This window comes from Chiloscyllium plagiosum, unplaced genomic scaffold (genome assembly GCF_037043375.1).
Source record: "Chiloscyllium plagiosum isolate Xiang-an unplaced genomic scaffold, Cpla_swu_hap1 HiC_scaffold_19, whole genome shotgun sequence".
Classification (NCBI taxonomy): domain Eukaryota; kingdom Metazoa; phylum Chordata; class Chondrichthyes; order Orectolobiformes; family Hemiscylliidae; genus Chiloscyllium; species Chiloscyllium plagiosum.
The window spans coordinates 52800021-52820603 of record NW_028270157.1 but is presented as its reverse complement, the minus strand read 5'-3'; the positions used below and the strand labels follow the sequence as shown (position 1 = coordinate 52820603).

The following is a 20583-nucleotide window of genomic DNA, read 5'->3' as shown; positions in this document are numbered from 1 at the left end:
TCCAAATTTTTTTTTAATTCAGTCACTAAATTCAGATCAGAGTTTATAATTTTCTCTGAATACTCACAAATTGCAAAAACTATTCTGCTTTCCTTAAAGTGGGTGTCGTTTCAGGATGTGTTAACATCTGCACTTGCTTCTATTCAGACTTGAATTAAAAATGCTTGGAAAAAAATTTGGAAATTGTCTTTAGTGAAGTTCAGAAACAGTTATGTATTTATAATGAATGTCATTATAACATTGTTGGATTGAGAATTCATTGCAATAATCAGTAGTTTACCTGTCCAACCACTGAAACATACTAACCAGCAAGATGCCAGGTTCGTTTTGCAAACTCCACCATCCTCTGTGGTAGGAAACCAAGGATAAAAATGATCAGTCCCACCTTCAGGTTTCAAACACTCCATCACAAAGGTTAGGGAAGGTCAACCATGTTTACCTTTATGATTACCGTACTGATGACTGCAAACCAAGAATAATTGCTTAGTCAAATGTGTCTGCGTATTTTTAGCCAAACACCAGCTATTATCATAAAATTCCTAGTGTGGAAACAGGGCATTCAGCCCATCGAGTCCACAGTGATCCTCTGAGAAGCATCCCACCCACAGCTCCCCACCCCTACCTATCCTGTCGGAATGTACTTCCCATGGACAATGCACCAAACCTACACATCTTTGGACTGTGGAAGGAAATCCATGCAGACATGGGGAAGAATATGGAAATGCCACACAGTTGCCTGAGGCCTCAATCAAACCCAGGTCCCTGGTGCTGTGAGGCCGCAGTGTTAACCATGAGCCACCATGCCACCCTTATCATCTTTAAGAGAGTAACAGAAAGCATGTTAGGTAGCACTTAATAACATACCTGCATTATCCACCTGCATTATCCACAATTCTTACAAAAATGGTGTGAAACTTCTGTCTTTGCTGAACTACAGAACTTGCTTTGGAATGAGACAATTACTTGGAGTTTCTTTTGCCTCAGCTGTATGCGTACAGTGGAGTTAGTGAGAACTCCAAATCACTTACACAGTGGATTTTAATTATGAATACACAGTCTGAAATCAAATAAGCAGTCTTTAAAAGGAATCAAGTCTGGCAGCTTTGTTTAACGGCCTTTAATGAACTTCTTTAGCAGCTTGTATCATAGCAACACATTTTATTACACAGCGTTCAGGAGAACCAGTTTTCAGAGCTCTGCAGTATCATTTATTTTCTCATCTTTGCACATTATTCTTAGCATCTTACCTCAGGAACACACAACTGCTTTGACAATTTTGACAATGAATCCTGATTATGTTCAAGTGTAACCTTTTATTCTATGACGTAACGATCAACTAATTTACCATTAATTTCCTAAGCTATTTTATAATTTAGTTTTTTGAATAGCTTCTCCTATCAGACCTGCAACAGGAATTCATCGGTTTGATTTTTAATATTATGAAGTTAAATACTGTTGCATATTTTCAAGCTTAAAATACCTCTGGGTTTAGTAAAATGTTTTATCCTACAGTGTGTATTGCTTTTACATAAAATTGGTTGCTTTGTTGAAAAGGCTACAGTGATTCCTTGTATTTAAAATGAAAACACTGCCTTTCTTATTTTGAGCAATGGTATGTTTGTGAACGGGTTCACAGTTTTCTTTTTACTCCACTGTATTCTGCTGTACATCAGATCTGAGAATATTTGATATTGATACTAATTTCAGAAATTGGGTCGGCCCTCCAGTTCCAACTCTTGTTCTGATTTACACACTGGTGTGCAAAGCACTTAAGTAAATAAAAGACTTTCAATTTTAAAAAATGGTCTTCAGTTTCTGTCATTCATGCATTCTGCATCCCTGCCACCATCACCCCATCCATGCATTCATTCACACTTTGACACCCAATGGAAATTTGCTCATGTTTGGGAGTATAACCTAAATAGGATGCTCTGACATTCTTTATCACCACAATTTCAGTGATTTGTTTTATGTTTGTCTACTTTACCATTTGTGGCAGTTCAATTTCCCATAAGTGGGTTAATAGAGAATGGGCTTCAGAATCAGTTATAGTTGAACTCTCTCAGATTCAAGTTCAAGACAAACTGTAGAATTGCTATTTTATCTCTAAGCATTTATTTATACATCTCCTTGTATTCTAGTCATTCTAAACTCACCTTTTGTAACTTGTTCAGTTCTTTCAAGCTCTTAGATGGCTAGCTCACCAAGGAAAGTGGAAAATGACATCTGTTTTACAATAGTTGGTTTTGGATTAAGCATTTACACTTCTGTGAATTGAACATTTACTGTAAAGTTACTCAACCAGTAAAAGCAGCTTTATTGATGTAACTTATACTTGAATTTTAATTGAAGAGTATATTTTCAAGTTTATAATGTCTGCTTACTCTGTCATGCCTTCTCCTTTAAGATTTTTCTTTTTACTTCGACTTCACCTGTGCTTTATATTATCTCTTTAATACAATACTAAATTACATTTTCTTTTTACTTGTATCTATTCTAGATTCTATATTTATGTTTTATTATTCACTTTGGAGGTGAAAGCTATTTGTAAAAGCACCTGGTCAATTAAAGAAATAGACTTTCAAACATTTTTTTAAACCCTGTCAAAGGTTATGATAGTAATGTTTAAAATTGTTCCATCACTGATTCTCTATATGCATATCAATCTTTGAGGCATAAAAGATGTTAAAAAAAAGGCTTCTCACAAACTAACTATTCTCAGGTGGAAAATAGTACATGTCTATGCAGTTTGTGAATTCACTGTGTTAGATCCCTTGAAAATTACGGACATTAGTTCCATTAAAAGTTGAGAGTTCTTGCTTTCTCAACCATCTATTTGTGAGGTCCCTCCTCAATTCCTAGTTCTTTGATTATTTAGACTAAGTGCAAAGTATTTACCTGGAATTCTCTCTCTTTGTGTCAAGCCCACAAATAACTCAAAGATTCAAAGATTACTTCTGCAGCAACTCCTTCCTGGAGTTGTCCTCCAATACTAAATATCAGAAGACCAATGTCATCTGAACACCCTTTATATATAATTCCAACACTGTATTAACTTGGTCTCCTCTTGGCATTCCGTTAGTGTCACTGGGCCAATATCCTGGAATTTCCTATCAGACAGTTGTGCAGTGATACTGTTCCTATTAGGTGTGGAATTTAGTAAAGAGAGCACAGTTCTGACAAGCCACAAACACACCACTGAGTTAATTTCTGTACCTCAACCTGTGAAATCAAAATGTTGACTCACGCCTCACTTAAAAATCAATCATCAAGTGAACACAAGTTGACAAAGATAAAGATAAAATACCCTATTAGGTACTCACTCTTTTTGTTCACGCATAAAGAATGACCACTTTCAAAAAGGAACTGAAAGATAGTCAGCGCACTCCCAGAACAACAGCCCGTCCCAAGGGAACTAAGAGTATTTTATTTAATAATACAGTTTCAAATGTCTAGTAAGGAGGCAGGGGAATGGCACTATGTAAAGTATAGAGAGCTGGTACAGACAATGGCCTCTTTCCACACTAACATTTCTGCAATTCTGTGAATATTGAATTCATCTTTAAATTGTTTCTTAATCTCTGAGAACCAAGATTATTTTCTCAAATTAATTATCTGCTTTACCAAACTATTGCAATATAAAGAAAAATTGAAAAGATGGTCCTGGTGATAACAATTTGTGAAGTGAGACTAGAATAAAGTAGTAAGAATTAATTTGCAATTCTATTCTTCACATCTGGCTATGTATCATGTGGTCCAAGAGAATGCTGAATTGAGACATAGTGGATAACTATCTTCTCAAAGCCAAAATACGAGCGTGCAAAGAAGGCTGCACTGATGACACCCAATGTTTGAAAACTCAGTTATGTTGCATATTTTTCTACTTCACATGAAAAATACAAGCAATTTAAGGCATGGCAAGATAACAAATAAAAGCACCATGTCAACCAAAATGATACAAGTGCCCACCTGGTAGAATAAGTCATGTATTTTCAATCGAATTAGCAGTTGCGCTCCTAGGACAATCATATGGTTGACATTTTCAACTTCTGAACAAACAAAATTTTAACCTCAACATAGATTCAAACTTAATAATTTAATTGACCATGTCATTGGATTGAACCAATTCAGAGTTGCCATCCCAACTATGTAATTTGTAAAGGGCTCCTGTCCCACACCAATACAGCAACTCTCAATTACTCTTTAAAGTAGCCTAACAATGAACATTTGTAACTGAGTCAATGCCTGGCACTATTAGCTACCATTAATCAGCCCATGTCTGAATGTTGCCCATACTTTGAAGCATGCAGGCACTGACTTCCTTATTTGTTCAATACTATTCACTACTTCTCAATGTCACTAGCAACAAATATTGCCCCTTCTGATTTTATGGTGGAAAGATGGTCAGTTATAAACCAGTTGACAACAGTTTGAACTTCTGTAACAATTCATGAAATCACAACAAACACAATCAAGCATGAATAATGGGATCAACCACTGGAAAGTTAACCTCCATTCCCACTAACTTCAATTGTACCAGCAGTCATTGATGCCCAGGTAATCATTCCCATTTCACTTCAAACCTTTATAACGTTTGAACTAAAGCTACAATGAGGTTGGAGTTGTTGTTGTCCTGGCACAACCTCACTGTATAATGTTGTGCAGATTATTCATCACTCGTTATTCATGATAGCACTTTCGACAACACTTCCAAAGATTAGGCTCTATGGCTGTAATTGGCAGGATGAGATTTGTTTTGCCTTGCATGGTCAGAATGGATCTGGGCAATTTTTCACTTTGTTGGGCAAATGCCAGTGTTGCAGCTATACTGGAACAACAGTCCATAAGTGCAAGACTTCAGCACTGCAGCCAGGGTGTTGTCAGGATCTTTAGCTTTTGCTATAACAACTTGTCCAACCATTTCTCAATATCAAGGAGAGAGAACAAAATTTACAGAGTACAGGCTGTTATGCTGGAAGCCTCAGGAGGCGCAGCAGCTGGATTATTTGGTACTTTCTTTTAAAAGATGTTTGCAGACTCTTCAACTTTGCCTTTTACATTCACTGGCTGAATTCTATCTTTGAGGATGGGAATATTCATTACGTCTCTTCCTTCCACTGGTTGCTCCATTGACAAGAACTATTCATGATTGAAACATGGCAGACTTCAGAGTCTGAATCTAATCAGCTGGTTAAAGGACAACTTAACTGTCCTAAGCATGCTTATTGTGTTTTTAACATTCATATGCTGTACCTTCAAAAGGTTGGCACTCTCTTTTTAGGTGTGCCTAACCTATGCTCTTACATGGTCTTCAACACTCCTCATTAAACCAAGGTCCATCAGTTTAATAATAGTCTAAAATCTGATTTAGCATTGTTGCAATGGTTCACAGCATGATGAAATGCCCTCAGTGTGAAGACAAAGATCACCTCTTCACAGACTATCCAGTGCTCACTCGAACCAATGCAAGCAGTGAGAAATGTTTCAGTAGGTATATCAGCAAATATGGGAGTTGCTTTTCTCCCCCATTTGTACTGTTGCTCTCACCATCTGCTGCAAGTCTAGGTTGGCTGTTACATTCTTCAGAATTCAGCTAGCTCAGTTAGCAGTGCTGCTGCCAAGCCACTTTTTTTTGATGGGCATTGAAATCTCCTATACAGAGTAAATTCTATGCATTTGATATCTTCACTGCTTCTTCCAAGTCATGTTCAACATGGAGGACTTCTATTCATCAAACAATAAGAAGTACATTACTTGCCCATGTTAGGGACAAGGTGATCTCAGCTGTGTTAAAACAGGGGAATATTTTAACAAAGATTTTCAAAACTTAACACAAGTTAAGGGAGCCATTTTGAGGGAGCCATTTTGTCAAAGACAGAGGAAAAAATGCATGTTACATATGTGAATGTAGAATAGTTCACAAATATTATCACTAAACACAAGAGGTGAGAGATACTACAGGTGAGAAGCCAGTGGACCCAACAATGCATCAACATCTACAAAGATTTGTTTTCTTGAAAACCTTATCCAAACACATTTCATATTACCTCTCACATTACCAGTACAATCTGGTATTATAATTTTGATTGCTTAGTATTCATTGACACCTTCTTCCCAATCCTTAAACAGGCCCTTCAATCAAGTAAGTTTCAAAATCAGTCATCTAGGATACATTAACACACCAAATCAGCAAGATACATCACCTAGAATGGTAGTAGGCACTTGGGAACAGAACCAACTTCAAATTCCTCTCCATCTCATGCACCAACCTGACTTGTGAATATTGTGTTCCTCCATTGAAGTCAAAATCCTGGAATGCTTTTCCCCAGCTAGCATTTTGAGAAAAGTCTTCATCATAGAGCGCAGCAGTTCCCACACATTTTCAAGGATAATAAATATTAGCCTTGTACTCTCACTCTATTTTAACAAGATGAAACTATGATAGTTCAGATATACTTTGGCCACAATTTTTTACAAAATCAACTTGCATTTTGCAAATGGAAATGGCTTTTTCTATGACGTGGTACCAACCAGGAGGGGACTTTAGATGGGGGAGGGGTAGAGCGGTCTACAGCTTCAGTATGAACATTTGCCCTATTACTCACATTTTTCCTGGTAAAGCTGAAGTCAACAATAGATTTTGAACTTAATTTTCATCATTATGCCAACTTAACATGTGCAAATGCCAAAAGCCAACGTTAAAATAGGAACTGCTGTTATAAACTCTTAAAGATGGGATTTTTAAAATGATGTTTTGCACACAAAAAACAAATTTAACCCTATTCTGAAAACATATTCTGAAAACAATTATACGGAATAAATGCATTCATAAAAGTACTGACAAGCATTTTAACTCAACTAAAGTGGCAATTGCAAAGGACAGACTAAGAAATTTGATTGTAAAGCACATTATGAATAATGGTCATCTTTAGCTTAGGTGTGATGAATTCAAAGCAGCATTCTGAACCAACTCACACTAGATACACATGGAGTTTAAGAATGCATGTTAATAGATAGCAATTTTATCCAAATGGATTATTTAAAACCTAGAAGCAAAATTAAATCAAATTCTACATTACTTTAAATATATTGGTCAGAAATGTAAAACATTTCACATTGTGGAAACTTGGCCATTTTCCCACTTCCACTTATTTCACCTAAACTGGTACAAAATAAACTAAACTAGCCATATTAAATGGCTAAATTAGATCAGTCTTCCACTAATTGAGAAACAATGAGTAATATAAATTGATTTTCTCTAATCAATCACATAAAACAAATGTATTTCCATAACTATATTATTAATTAAATCGATTTTAATATAATTGCCCACTGTTTAGACAGTACCCCTTTGCAGTTCATGATGTTTTTTCCAACTACAATACAGGTTTGCTTTACATGTTTCCACATTGCTGTTGTCAAAGGTTACAGCCAGAACTATGCTGCTTCAGCAGATCTATATAACATACAAAAGTATAATTACAACTTCACAAAAAAAATAAGCACCTTAATCAGAAATGGCTAAGGAGACTCAGAAAACATCATCCTGATCAGAACATTTCCAAAGGTACGGAGAAATTTTTTAAACAGATTTTTGCTTTTTTTGAGCACCTTTTTCAGAATTAACAAATAACAAAATATCAAAGTAACAGTAACAAAGATTCAAAAGTTACGCAAAAACCAAGTTGAAGACTTTGTATGTAAAATCTTGAAAAACGTTCTAGACTGTAATAGTGATCATTATTGGACTACTCTATTTGCTAGCATTATATCCTTTCCTGAGACAAGCACAAAAACCATATAGCTTGTTCAATTGCTGATCTTTGCAGTTAGCTGGTTACAAGCAGATGGCTTTAACCATATCAAAACTGCCCTCAATGCCTCCAAGCTTAAAAAATAAATAATCAGATAATTCAGAATTACAATTCAAACTACAATCCACAACCCCTTGTCGGCGTCAGGTAAGGATGGTTTCAAAGTTGATTATCATGCATAGGGTGGCAGGGTGGCTCAGTGGTTAGCACTGCTGCCTCACCGTGCCAGGGACCCAGGTTCAATTCCAGCCTAGGCGACTGTCCATGTGGAGATGGCACATTCTCCCCATGTCTGCATGGGTTTCCTCCGGATGCTCTGGTTTCTTCCCACAATCCAAAGATGTGCAGGTCAGGTGAATGGCCATGCTAAATTGCCCATTGTGTTAGGTGCATTAGTCAGGGGTAAATCTAGAGTAAGGGAATGGGTCTGGGTGCGTTCCTCTTCGGAGGGTCGGTGTGGACCTTTTGTGCCCAAGGGACTGTTTCCACACTGTAGGGATTCTATGATTCTATCTACCAATAAAATCTCCAATATTGGATAACATCCAAGCAAGAGCCATACAAATAATGTTGAAACTTTATTGCTGGAACAGCACAGCAGGTCAGGCAGCATCCAGGGAACAGGAGATTCGACGTTTCGGGCACAGGGCCTGTGCCCGAAACGTCGAATCTCCTGTTCCCTGGATGCTGCCTGACCTGCTGTGCTGTTCCAGCAATAAAGTTTCAACTTTGATCTCCAGCATCTGCAGACCTCACTTTCTCCATACAAATAATGGTCAACGAAGTGGGCAAGGTATTCAGACACTTGTGAAACATGTCTGTTTAAAAGTTTTTACACAGTGAAAGAAGAGTAAAAACTAAAAAAAGAGTACTTGCCATGTACTTTTGATCTTGTTTTCAAGGTATAACAAAATATTTGAGCTAGATGAACTATTTTATTCCTGTCATATAATCAATTCACCTAATAAGATACCCAAAAGGACAAAGCATTAAAGTTACATCCATTTTGGCAGTTTGGTAATGAATTCCAAGTCAATCTAAATCAATATTTACATGCTTTTCAAAAAAAAATAGGATAAATATTAAGAGATGTACTGCGTATTAAAAAACTATTTTAAAAATAAGTAAGAAATTAGAAAGTGTCATACAGAATAGAAACAGAACAGCCCTATTTTAGCCAGTTTGAGTGGGGGTGGGGTGGGGGGAGAAACAGAAAAAGTAAATGCCATATGCAAAAGAAAAGCTTATCACAGCCTGCTAGTTATTGGTAAACACTGTCAGTACTTCACTTAAATTTGAAATGTAATATTTAAAAAGGAGAAATAATATGCTCTTAAATATGTTTTCCAAACATTAGTACAACACAAGTCAACATTGCTGCTACACACACAAACACACAATTGTTCGTGGCACATAATGTACTGAACCAGCAAATGGGCTCTTTGTATATTATATCATGTTATGTGAAGGATAATGCTCTGCTCAAACAACAGTCAAGTGACACTAAGAAGCATTATTACTGTGCTTCATTACATTAAATTATATTAAACAACCTCATACAGGCAAAGGATTTGCTATCAGCATTCGGTCACTGAAAGCACGTAGTGAATAATTTCAAACCCATCAGTTGCCCAAGTAACAAATCACAGAAAGAGAGACTGCATTATCACTGATTCACTGGCAAGGCAGCAAAGTACTATCAAATCAGCTTCATCATAATCTATTTGTATTAAAATGCATACTGGTTTTGTAAAGAGACTTCTTCCCTACTGTATAATTACTTATTAGTTTGACTTTGCACCAAAAATACTTTTTGTTGTTTATACGTTATCAGAGGTAGTGTCCAGTCCTAACTGTAACAATTTGACCAGTTATTCATGGACTCATTTTTGACCATTTCAAATCTCTTTGTTTTGTGGTCCCTTAATTTAAATTTTGTTCAATTTTACACATCACTGATTTTCATGGTTTTAGGCTGTTTCATGTGTAAGCATTCCCAGTGAGTATGAAATCTTTATCTTTCAACAAAACTGAAATTTAGCAGCTTATTTTGAAGAACAAATGTGAAAAGAGAATGATCTAGATTATCAGATTGATTTTTGTAAGCAATATAATGCAAATTAACCTTTTGCAAAGTACCTTTAATTGGAACTAATTTGCACAAAGTTACCTTTTAAGTGAAATACTTTGATATTATCACAATACTTAATTCAGTATGCTGTTGTTAACCCAGCAATTAAAGAAATGAAATAGAACATTCACAGTTAAATCAGAACAAAAACTCTTAACCTCCCCATTTATTAGAGCGGAAGGAAATAAATCATTTTTCCAAAGACTATTTTTTCAGAAAATGATTAATACTAAAAGTTGCAGTTGATTTCAAATATAAATTACAATAAAACAAAGTAAGTAATGGAGAATGAAGTGATCAAGTAGTTCTCAACAGATCTACAACATTCTAAATAAAAGGTGAACCTTTCCTCAGCACTTCAAAGATGCAAGAAACAATTAACAAATTAATTGACATCAAGAGATCAAATTTTATTGCAACATCCAGAATCTCAAATGCGCAATATTTTGTTAAAATTCTGCACAAATGTTTGTTCTGCCATTTCATTACAGGCTGACTTTACCCGAGCATGGTGCAAATTCCAAAAAAAGTTGTTTCTAAGATGTGACCAAACCAAAGATATCAATACAAGGTGTTTCAATTGTTTGTTGTTACTTGGGAATCAGGATCCTAGATTCCCTGATAACTCAGTGAGTAAATAATACTCTCTGACTCAGTGTCAATTGTGTAAGAAATTTCCAGCTTCAGTTGAGTTCAGTCACCTATTTGAGCTCAGTAAGTGATCTCAATGGTGGAGGGAACGTCCATCCCAATTGTCAAATACTACAGAAACAAAGTACTGAACTGAAACCCTTTTCTTGTGATCAAACTGCCCATTAATACTTGTTTCATTTAACTTGTGAACAAATGTCCATTTGGACAATGTACTGGGAAGTTATTGGCCTGCATAAAATCATATTCCAGTTCAGATAAGCACTCTTGAGAAATTTACATCCATTTTTATAAGAAAGTTTAGTTCACTTGAACTTTACAGTTCAGTATGATATGAAACATTACTGTATAAAGCACTTTAAAATAGTTGTCTTTGGGTTCTTCCTACTAGTAGTTGGCGAAAAACATCCATGCTATTGCCACCTAAATAAAGTCTGATAAAGTGATTATAAAGCAGGAGTAACTTAAGAGATTTTGGTACACTTTTTTAAAAAAATTGTAACTACAATACAAAAATGCTGAGTGATCAAAAGACAAAAATACCTTCTTCCATGATGGGGGTGGGGGAAGTAGGCAAGAAACAGTTTTTTGATAAATCAAAAACTGATTTGTTAAACGTACAATGATTATAAGCAGCAGTTTATGTGCTCCCTTACCTCCTGCCCCTCCCGCTCACAAAATATCAATGCGATCAAAATGGTAATGTTAAGCATGAATGAGGCCCCATCCCCCTCCACATTTCAAATGTGATTTCTTCATTCCATAGTTTTCTCCATGTTAGAAAAAAAACACAACACCCCTTACAAAATGGAAGCTTCCACTACTAAATTGAATGTACTAGCAAAATAAATAAATAACAACATATACACAATTACTTCATCCCAGAAACAAAGTGACACTTTCCATCATTAGCTTCGAAAACAATGACCAAGATCACTGATTATCCTTGAAGAATTTACCATTTCGATCTCTAACAAAATTAAGATGCAGTGCTAACTTGGTGCTGCAAGCTGCATTCCAACAGAAACAAGATCAATGGAGTTAAGAAAAACTCAATATACTGTGCGTTTGGATTTTAAACCTCTTAAAATGCTTCATGAGAATTATGATAATCTTTATTGGAAATTAAGAGGTGGTCAAAAATGTGATCGTTTTGCAAAAATACACCAAATTGCTGAGGGGCTGAGTGCTGGACAGAGCCAAAAGCAAGCTGTGCGTTCAATGGCATCTGTTCGTGGTGCTGAATTTTTTTTCCATTGTAATAATCAGAGCTCTCCGCTAGAAGCCAAGCTCCATCAACTGCTCCAAGTATGCAAAGTCGGCCTTCGGAGTTCTCAGCAGCAATATTCACGCACTTCGATATTTTCATATATTCCCCAAAACAAATCGCGTCCCGATCAATACCCCGCTCACTAAATTCACACAACAGAAGAAAAAGGAAAGTGGTCCTAAGCCCGAATCAACCGTTCATACGTCAAATCAGGACAAGGAGACGATAAGTAAGAGCATTATAACTCAAATAAACCACAAAAAAACTAGTTAAGCATTCCGGCAGGAACTGGGTGGGGATCTTGAGGATATAAATCGGTATTATAAACTTAACGTACAAATTAGTTGCCAGATTTTCCCCTTCTCTTTTCATACTTGGAAAATATGTCGACCTATCCAAAATGGACGCCTCAGAATTTGTCAACTTAAACGCACGCACAACTTCGCTTCATTTGGAAGCAAACTCATCTCAACATATAAACCAAAATTTTAACTTTAGTAATTCATCTAGATGCATATTAGCCTTCGCCACACATTATGCAACCTTTAGAAGGTTGCACATTCATTGTTAACAACTCCCCCTCCTTCCTCCCTTCCCCCACAGTTACTTTTAGTGAAAGTCATCGCAAACGCTAAATCGCTATTAGACACATCGATACCTGACCAGAAACTAAACTAATTTCTTACTTGTTTCTCGCTAAGGGATGTTATTCGGGTTTGTCTTTCGTGGAGCTGTTTCTTAAGTTCTCCGTTCTGTTAAAAAAAAAACGTATTTTTAAAATTACATCTGCAATGTGACATGGGCGGAAAATAAATATTTGTCGATTTCAATTCAGTAAAGTGTTAACAATTACTGTTTAGCATGCACACTCTACAGCTATGCTGACTACCAAATGAGATCTGTGCTGATAAAGTTTCTGATCGTCTGTCTTCACGAACACACTGGATAAAGAAAAGACTTAAAGAATCAGCTATTTTACCTGTGGATCTTGCTTCATCTGTGCAACTAGTTTCTAAAAACAACAAAAACAGGAATAGGATATTGATATGAATTTAATATAAAAGGTCAAAGAGCAATATAAGTTATCATGACTGGGAGGAACAAAGAGGCACGCAAACACTGAGTCAGTTTGGAGCATCTCATAAATATTCAAGTCTCGTACTAATCTCCTCACCACACACACACACATACACAAGCCAACCGCAATAATACTCCAAATCCTTGTTGCTCAACTCGAACACCAGTAAAAACTAGTCTCAAAGTTAAAGACCTTGGATGCAAACAACCTCACCAGCAGGTTATTACTCTTAATTGATCCTTAAATCCCAAACGTCGCTAAGAGATGCCCAGCTTATTATAGGTTTGATTCGCTCTCCCTCTTTCATTCTCTCTTTAGACCATAAAGAGGAAATGGGTTCTTTTTTACCTGATGACACTGGATTTCTACTTTCAGCGCCTCTTGAAGGCTTTGCATCTCCATGGCTGGACTTCAAAAGCACTTTTTCACACACTTTGAATCCAAACGATTTGAAGTTAGTTGTTTGTGCGCGTGCGATTGCTGGCGTGGATGCTTTTTACAAGCGCGTCTGCGAGAATCGAAGAAACTTAAACAGCTTTGAAATAAATAAATAAATAAATAACCCGGCATAAACAATCGAAAGAACAAGTAGACACAGTCTGCAAAGCAAGTTCTTGCCTCTCTTTGCTAGTACGGACACAGGACTCATCACTCACTTTACGCCATTTTTCACAAAACTCTCCCGAAAACAAGTCGGGCAAGGGGTCGGCCGGCTCGGGGCCTCAGCGTTGCCGCCACACCGACGCCTTCGAGCCGCGGGGCCGCCGGGCTCCGGCCGCTACTTTTCCGTTAACGGTTCGAGCGGCTGAATCTAGGGACTATATTCCGCGGGTGCGAGCGCGCCGGGATTTCACTTTGCCTCGAGGAAAAGTTGTGCCTCGGCTGCCAATGCTAATGCAGAGGACCCGGATGGAGCAATGGAACCCTGCCGGAGCAGCCTAGTGCGCAGGCGTCCTCCCAACACAGCTCCATCACCAGCCCCCTAGACAAAGTGATACAGCTGCACATATTTAATAACTAACTTTCGCAGTTACATGTCGTGTTTGGCTTTCTATTTGAATCAAAATATGCGTCGTCTTATACAATATGTAGTTGTTTGATACGTTTGGAAACTTCGCGTTTTAAGTTCATTGTTATAAAACAGAAAAAAAATTGACATTTATAGTTTATTTTTATTCATGGAAGGATATCAGGCAGATGGAATCCGTTTAGAATGGTACTGTGGTCGGCGTAGACAAGGTGGGCCGAAGGGCCTGTTCCTGCGCTGTACTGCTCTATAGCAAGAACAGAAATTGCTGGAAAAGCTCAGCAGTTCTGGCAGCATCTGTGGAGAGAAATCAGAGTTAAGGTTTCGGGTCGAGTGATCCTTCCTCAGAACCCAAATTCAACAATTTATGATTTTGTTTCTGATTTACACCATTCGCAGTTTTTTCGATTTTTATCCTTGACTGTTCTATGTTCTGTGATATAGCTTGTTCCAAAGTATACTTCCTAATCCAAGTGCAATAAATATTTTGTAGTAGAAATTTACTCTCAATTTCAATGTTTTAAAGTTGTATTCAGTTCCAAAGTTTGGAGGGGGTAAAAGGAGATTGAGGACAGGTTGTTTATCAGATGTACTTTTCATTCTTGATATGGTAAAAGCAACCTTATGGGGCAATAGATTTTCAGGTATAATGGTGGTGAATTTTTGTGTACTGGAGCTGATGGAAAATGAGTTTTGTGTATTTTAGGGAGGAAAAAAAAGGTGACAAATTAAACGTGTTTCTTCCAAGATTTGTTTCCAGTAATTTCTTTCGCAAGTCTAAATTTATAGAGCAGAGCACGCGAATTTGCATAAAAACAACTTAATTAACACTTCAGATTTTAATCTCAGCCTATATTTTGATGGACGGATTGTCTGTTCAATCAGAAAGCGCCAGCAGTTTCTTGTAGGCGGGGAATCTGCTCCTTTTGGCTGATAGCATTGCCAGCCTACGCATGCTCCTGCCTTTTTAATTACATTGTTACGCACCCTATTCCTCTCTGAATATAGAAATAAAGAACAAGTTGCAGTGTTCCCAACATTAGGGCTGCAAACTGAGAGATTCGGCTTCGGTCGGCGATGCTTTCTATAGTTTTAAGAGGTCTCTTTTTCTTTTATTCCCTTGGTCGGCGGTCAAGTTTGATTCGTTAGTTGCAGTTTAACCAAAACAGGATGGTTGCAGTTAAAGAACAAAAAAAATAGAATGACAGAGTGTGAGCGAGGGCTGTGCAAGGGCACGGCGCTCAGCCAATCGCAAGTTGCGCCGCATCCAGGGAACGTTCTGAAATGGAATGCTGCGTGACGTCATCGCACCAATCAGCGCAAGGCGTGGGCGGGGCTTGACGTGGAGTAAAGTCGAGAGTTGAAAGGAACAGATGAGGAATCGTAGTCTGAGTCCTAGCGGCTCTGATTCTGGGAGGAAATTAGCCCACGTACACTGGCCTAAAAGAAACTTGCATTTCCTCAAAAATGTATCCCCTGTCTCAACATCTCCGGTTGCTGGAGGGTGGGATGGGGAGGTGTGACTTTTTAAACAACGAATCTTGCTCTCCAACATCCTGCAGTTTGATTTTACACCACCCCACCCCCGCCCCCCAAGAGTGCTGAGTGCTAAAGCAGTCTAACTACAGTCCAAGGTGCAACAGCTCAAGTCAGTGGAACAGCGTAAGGTGTTATACAAGTAAAGATAGGTCTTTGAAAATAGCCGAGAAAATCGGTTCTCCTGATGAAACGCCCAGAGTTGATGAGGTTACTGTTGGCATAAATTTTGTTTAGCAATTCTTGGTCGCTACTGGACCTCTAAATGGAGGGCATAATAATGTGGAAGGAGGGCGTGGAGAGGAACATTCGGAATTTAGCATCTATTTGAAATCTGTTAAATGACGTTTTGATTACCTTGCAAATAACATGCCGCAGATCCTTTTGTTGAAATGTTTAAACATTCTGTTTCCTTTTAAAGGTTTACGGAATTATTCATGACATATGAAAATTAATGTGATTTCAGCCCCATCCCCCTCCTAAGCTTGGATCCACAGTACGTTCAGTTATATTACTTTTTATTCCATGTTAGATAGTGGAACTCTAGAGCTCTTTCCTAAACGCCCATTTTGCTGTTACCTTTGAACTTCATCGACTTTCAACACATTTATACAGCAAAGTCAATATTGCAGCCTTTTTATTGAGTCTGCGTAAATAAACGCTATTGCATGTACGTAGACTAAGAACTATCAAAGCCAAATTGAAGAGTAAAGGCCATTTTCTTCCCCTCCCCCGTTAAAATAGCATTGTGGTAAGGATGCATACTGTAAAAGAATTTAATGGAGAATTATCCAGCTTTGAACACAACATACAATTTCTAACCCAAAATTGTTCTATGGATACTTAAAAAAAACTCTTTTAAGGACTTAAGTTTTGGTTTCTTAAAATATTAATATTTAGTTTACATTTCACCTCTGCAGTTATGTGATCTGACTGAGGGGGGTGGGAATGTCCAGGTGATTTTGTTTTTTGGAGTGTTTTCACTGGGAGTATAAATTGGAATTTCACACAATTGTGGTAGCTCAGACTGAAGCCATTCAGCCCATTCTGTCTCTGACAGTTCTTTGAGAAAATTCACCCAGTGCTTCCTGGCCATTTCTCTGTGATCCTGCATGCTCTTCCTTTTCTGATAATAATCCAATTCCTGCTTAAATTGATTTGAAACCCTCGCCACACTGTCAAGGAATGTATTCCAGATTTTATTCAGTCATTCAATGAAAACATTTTTCCTTGTGCCTCCAAGACATTTTTTGTCAATTACCTTAAATCTTTGGTGCCTCTTTCTCCATCCTTCTGTCAGTTTGAATAGATTTTCACTATCTGTTCATATGCTTTTTGAATATTTTTATCAACTCTCCTTCAACCTCCTGATCTCAAAGGAAAATAGTCCTAACTTATAAAATCTGTGAAATTCAAGTTCCACAGCTCCTAAACCATTCTCATAACCTTTTTTGCACTCTCCCCAATGGCCTCACATCTTTCCAGAGCATAGCAACTATGACTGTACCCAGTATACCAGCTGAGACTGAACTAGTTTAACTTCTTTTTGTACTCTTGGCTGAAAAATGAGTCTCTGCTATACTTTTGCTTGTCCAATTTTCACATTTTTTAGTGTGCTATGGTGCTAAAATCCACTTGTTGGGAACAAATATTAAATATTTTATTATCTATAACATACTAAATTTATTGAGATAAAATTTAACCTGAGTGAAAACGACATAAAACAGCTCTAAAAATGCAATTGAAAACTTTACAAATGTTCATTCAATTCATATATGCACAATTGTAAATGTTAAAAATCTTATTTTTAGCATACATGTTGAATTTCATTATCTAAAGTGCAGAGTACTTTTGAGCAGTGACCCGTAACTGATGGGAAAAGTTTGCCTTTATGTGGTGCTTTTTGTTTGTACATTTACTACTTTCCTTCTCTCACTGCCTTTTTTGTTCCTTTCTTATGAGCAAGATGCTGCATAAGTAATCATCATTTTCATCCCTTTATACTCTAGCCACCTTGAGATAAAGACCAATATTCTTAATATGATTTTTTTTTAATAACAGTGTATTTGGATTTCTGAATTCCCTTGCTATTCCGTAGTTCTTAGTCTCATTGATATTAACATTTTTCTGCTTGTCTTTATTGGATCAAGTTTCCGCATATTGATCTTTCTGCCAGTTTTACCTGTTTATTTCATCTATCCTTGTAGCTTCCGAGTTCAGACTGCACAACGTAATGTTCCTCCTAACTTGGCATCAACTGTAAACAAGAATCTAAAGCTCGATATTCCTCGATGAATGTAATTTTTGAATAATGGGAGTGTTGGAAGTGAATTTATGTGAAGAAAATACTTTAATTTCTACGAAATGCTCTCTACCTTAATTAAATCCAAACCACCTCTGTGGTAAACATATTACACTTCTGCATAGTAATATTCTTCAAGTATTCTCTATTTCCACTCAACAATAATATGTATATTCATGTGGGTAAAAAAAAGCCTTTCTCAGCATCTGACACAAGATCGCATACAGAATTGAAGTAATGCCTCAAATTTAATTTTTTGAATTCCAACTTCTGATGAAGCAGTGAATATAAAAGCATTTTTGACATAATTTTAAGTTAAATGAAAATTCAAATAATGGAATAATGTAAACCCCTGATATGCTTTTTATTGTTTAGATGTTCAAGTTATTGTATAGTATTTTTGGCATTATTATGCCAATTCTATCAATGATGCTAGGCTTGGGATACTGAACTATCGCATACATTTTGTAATGTTTGTTTTACAAGCACTAGTAAAACCAAAGAAGTTCTCATGTCCATTCCATATTCAGTATTTCTAAACTTTAACAACTGTGTACAATGTAAAAATTAATTTGCAGAAATAATGGTTTTTTAATCTATTCTTTCTCTCAATTAATGATTCCAGTGTTGGTTAATTAGACAGAAAGAAAGAAAATGCACTTAAAATGTGTCTTTCACCAGCTCAGGATATCCAAAAGTCCTTGACAGTAAATGGAGTGTAGTTACTGCTGAAAATGCAGCAACCAGTTTATGCTCAACAAGTTTCCATGTAAAATAGTGAGCAGATAATCTACATTTTAATGACGTGGGTTGTGGATAAATGTTAGCCAGGCCACTGGGGAAAATTCCTCTACTCTTCAAGGTGTGCCTTGGAATCTTTTATGTGTATGTAAGAGAGGAAACCGGAGATGCTATAACATCTCATTCAACAGATGGCAATTTTGACAACGCAGCACCCCCTCAATACCATACTAGTATGTTGGACTAGAATATGTATTTAAGCTTCTGCAGGAATTCAAACATAAAATTCTGACTCATATGCAACTGTGCTACTGCTAAACTAAGGACAGACACTTAAAATTGAATTGTTTGGAATTATTCATCTAATGAATTATTTACCCTCATTGCTAAAAAAAAAAGAATCCAAACAACCAATATGTTCCCTTTACAGTTAAAGTTGCTGAAGTGGAGCCACAGAAAATGGGGGAGATACTAAATTAATATTCTGCGTCAGTATTTACTGTGGAAAAGGATATGGAAGATATAGACTGTAGGGAAATAGATGGTGACATCTTGCAAAATGTCCAGATTACAGAGGAGGAAGTGCTGAATGTCTTGAAACGGTTAAAGGTGGATAAATCCCCAGGACCTGATCAGGTGTACCTGAGAACTCTGTGGGAAGCTAGAGAAGTGATTGCTGGGCCTCTTGCTGAAATATTTGTATCATCGATAGTCACAGGTGAAGTGCCGGAAGACTGGAGGTTGGCAAATGTGGTGCCACTGTTTAAGAAGGGTGGTAAGGACAAGCCAGGGAACTATAGTCCAGTGAGCCTGACCTCGGTGGTGGGCAAGTTGTTGGGAGGGAATCCTGAGGGATAGGATGTACATGTATTTGGAAAGGCAAGGACTGATTGGTGATAGTCAACATGGCTTTGTGCGTGGGAAATCATGTCTCACAAACTTGATTGAGTTTTTTTGATGAAGTAACAAAGAAGATTGATGAGGGCAGAGCAGTAGATGTGATCTATATGGACTTCAGTAAGGCGTTCGACAAGGTTCCCCATGGGAGACTGATTAGCAAGGTTAGATCTCATGGAATACAGGGAGAACTAGCCATTTGGATACAGAACTGGCTCAAAGGTGGTGGTGGAGGGTTGTTTTTCAGACTGGAGGCCTGTGACCAGTGGAGTGCCACAAGGATCGGTGCTGTGCCCTCTACTTTTTGTCATTTACATAATGATTTGGATGCGAGCATATGAGGTACAGTTAGTAAGTTTGCAGATGACACCAAAATTGGAGGTGTAGTGGACAGCGAAGAGGGTTACCTCAGATTACAACAGGATCTTGACCAGATGGGCAAATGGGCTGAGAAGTGGCAGATGGAGTTTAATTCAGCTAAATGCGAGGTGCTGCATTTTGGGAAAGCAAATCTTAGCAGGACTTATACACTTAATGGTAAGGTCCTAGGGAGTGTTGCTGAACAAAGAGACCTTGGAGTGCAGGTTCATAGCTCCTTGAAAGTGGAGTCGCAGGTAGATAGGATAGTGAAGAAGGCGTTTGGTATGCTTTCCTTTATTGGTCAGAGTATTGAGTACAGGAGTTGGGAGGTCATGTTGCGGCAGTACAGGACATTGGTTAGGCCACTGTTGGAATATTGCGTGCAATTCTGGTCTCCTTCCTATCGGAAAGATATTGTGAAACTTGAAAGAGTTCAGAAAAGATTTACAAGGATGATGCCAGGGTTGGAGGATCTGAGCTACAGGGAGAGGCTGAACAGCTGGGGCAGTTTTCCCTGGAGCGTCGGAGGCTGAGGGGTGACGTTATAGAGGTTTACAAAATTATGAGGGGCATGGATAGGATAAATAGGCAAAGTCTTTTCCCTGGGGTCGGCGAGTCCAGAACTAGAGGGCATAGGTTTAAGGTGGGAGGGGAAAGATATAAAAGAGACCTAAGGGGCAACTCTTTCATGCAGAGAGTGGTACGTGTATGGAATGAGCTGCCAGAGGATGTGGTGGAGGCTGGTACAATTGCAACATTTAAGAGGCATTTTGATG

The 20583-nt window shown here is 37.6% G+C and overlaps 1 protein-coding gene and 1 long non-coding RNA gene across 13 annotated transcripts in view; one reads left to right on the top strand and one right to left on the bottom strand.

The window, feature by feature from the left end:
- The window catches only part of phf21b (PHD finger protein 21B), a 210794-nt gene extending 194792 nt beyond the window's left edge, over positions 1-16002 (bottom strand). For 2 of the 10 annotated variants that reach the window (XM_087997377.1, XM_087997381.1), the window contains exons 1-4: positions 15865-16002; positions 13293-14268; positions 12846-12878; positions 12553-12618 (exon numbers count right to left, since the gene is read on the bottom strand). In XM_087997377.1, the coding sequence (XP_087853503.1) occupies positions 12553-12618; positions 12846-12878; positions 13293-13346 (153 nt within the window). In that variant the 5' untranslated portion in view covers positions 13347-14268; positions 15865-16002. Of the gene's footprint in view, positions 1-12552; positions 12619-12845; positions 12879-13292; positions 14269-15864 lie in introns of those variants that run through there. The other 8 variants (XM_087997383.1, XM_087997384.1, XM_087997385.1 and 5 more) reach the window with 6 other exon arrangements.
- On the top strand, positions 14923-18666 carry LOC122559560 (uncharacterized). 3 transcript variants are annotated; one of them, XR_015760479.1, is made up of 3 exons: positions 14923-15070; positions 15929-16003; positions 17715-18666. It is a non-coding gene; the product is annotated as an uncharacterized LOC122559560 (long non-coding RNA). The 3 variants fall into 3 exon arrangements; XR_006314461.2 differs by lacking the exon at positions 14923-15070 and adding an exon at positions 15373-15633; XR_015760478.1 differs by lacking the exon at positions 14923-15070 and adding an exon at positions 15373-15717.
- Positions 18667-20583: the final 1917 nt, after the last annotated feature.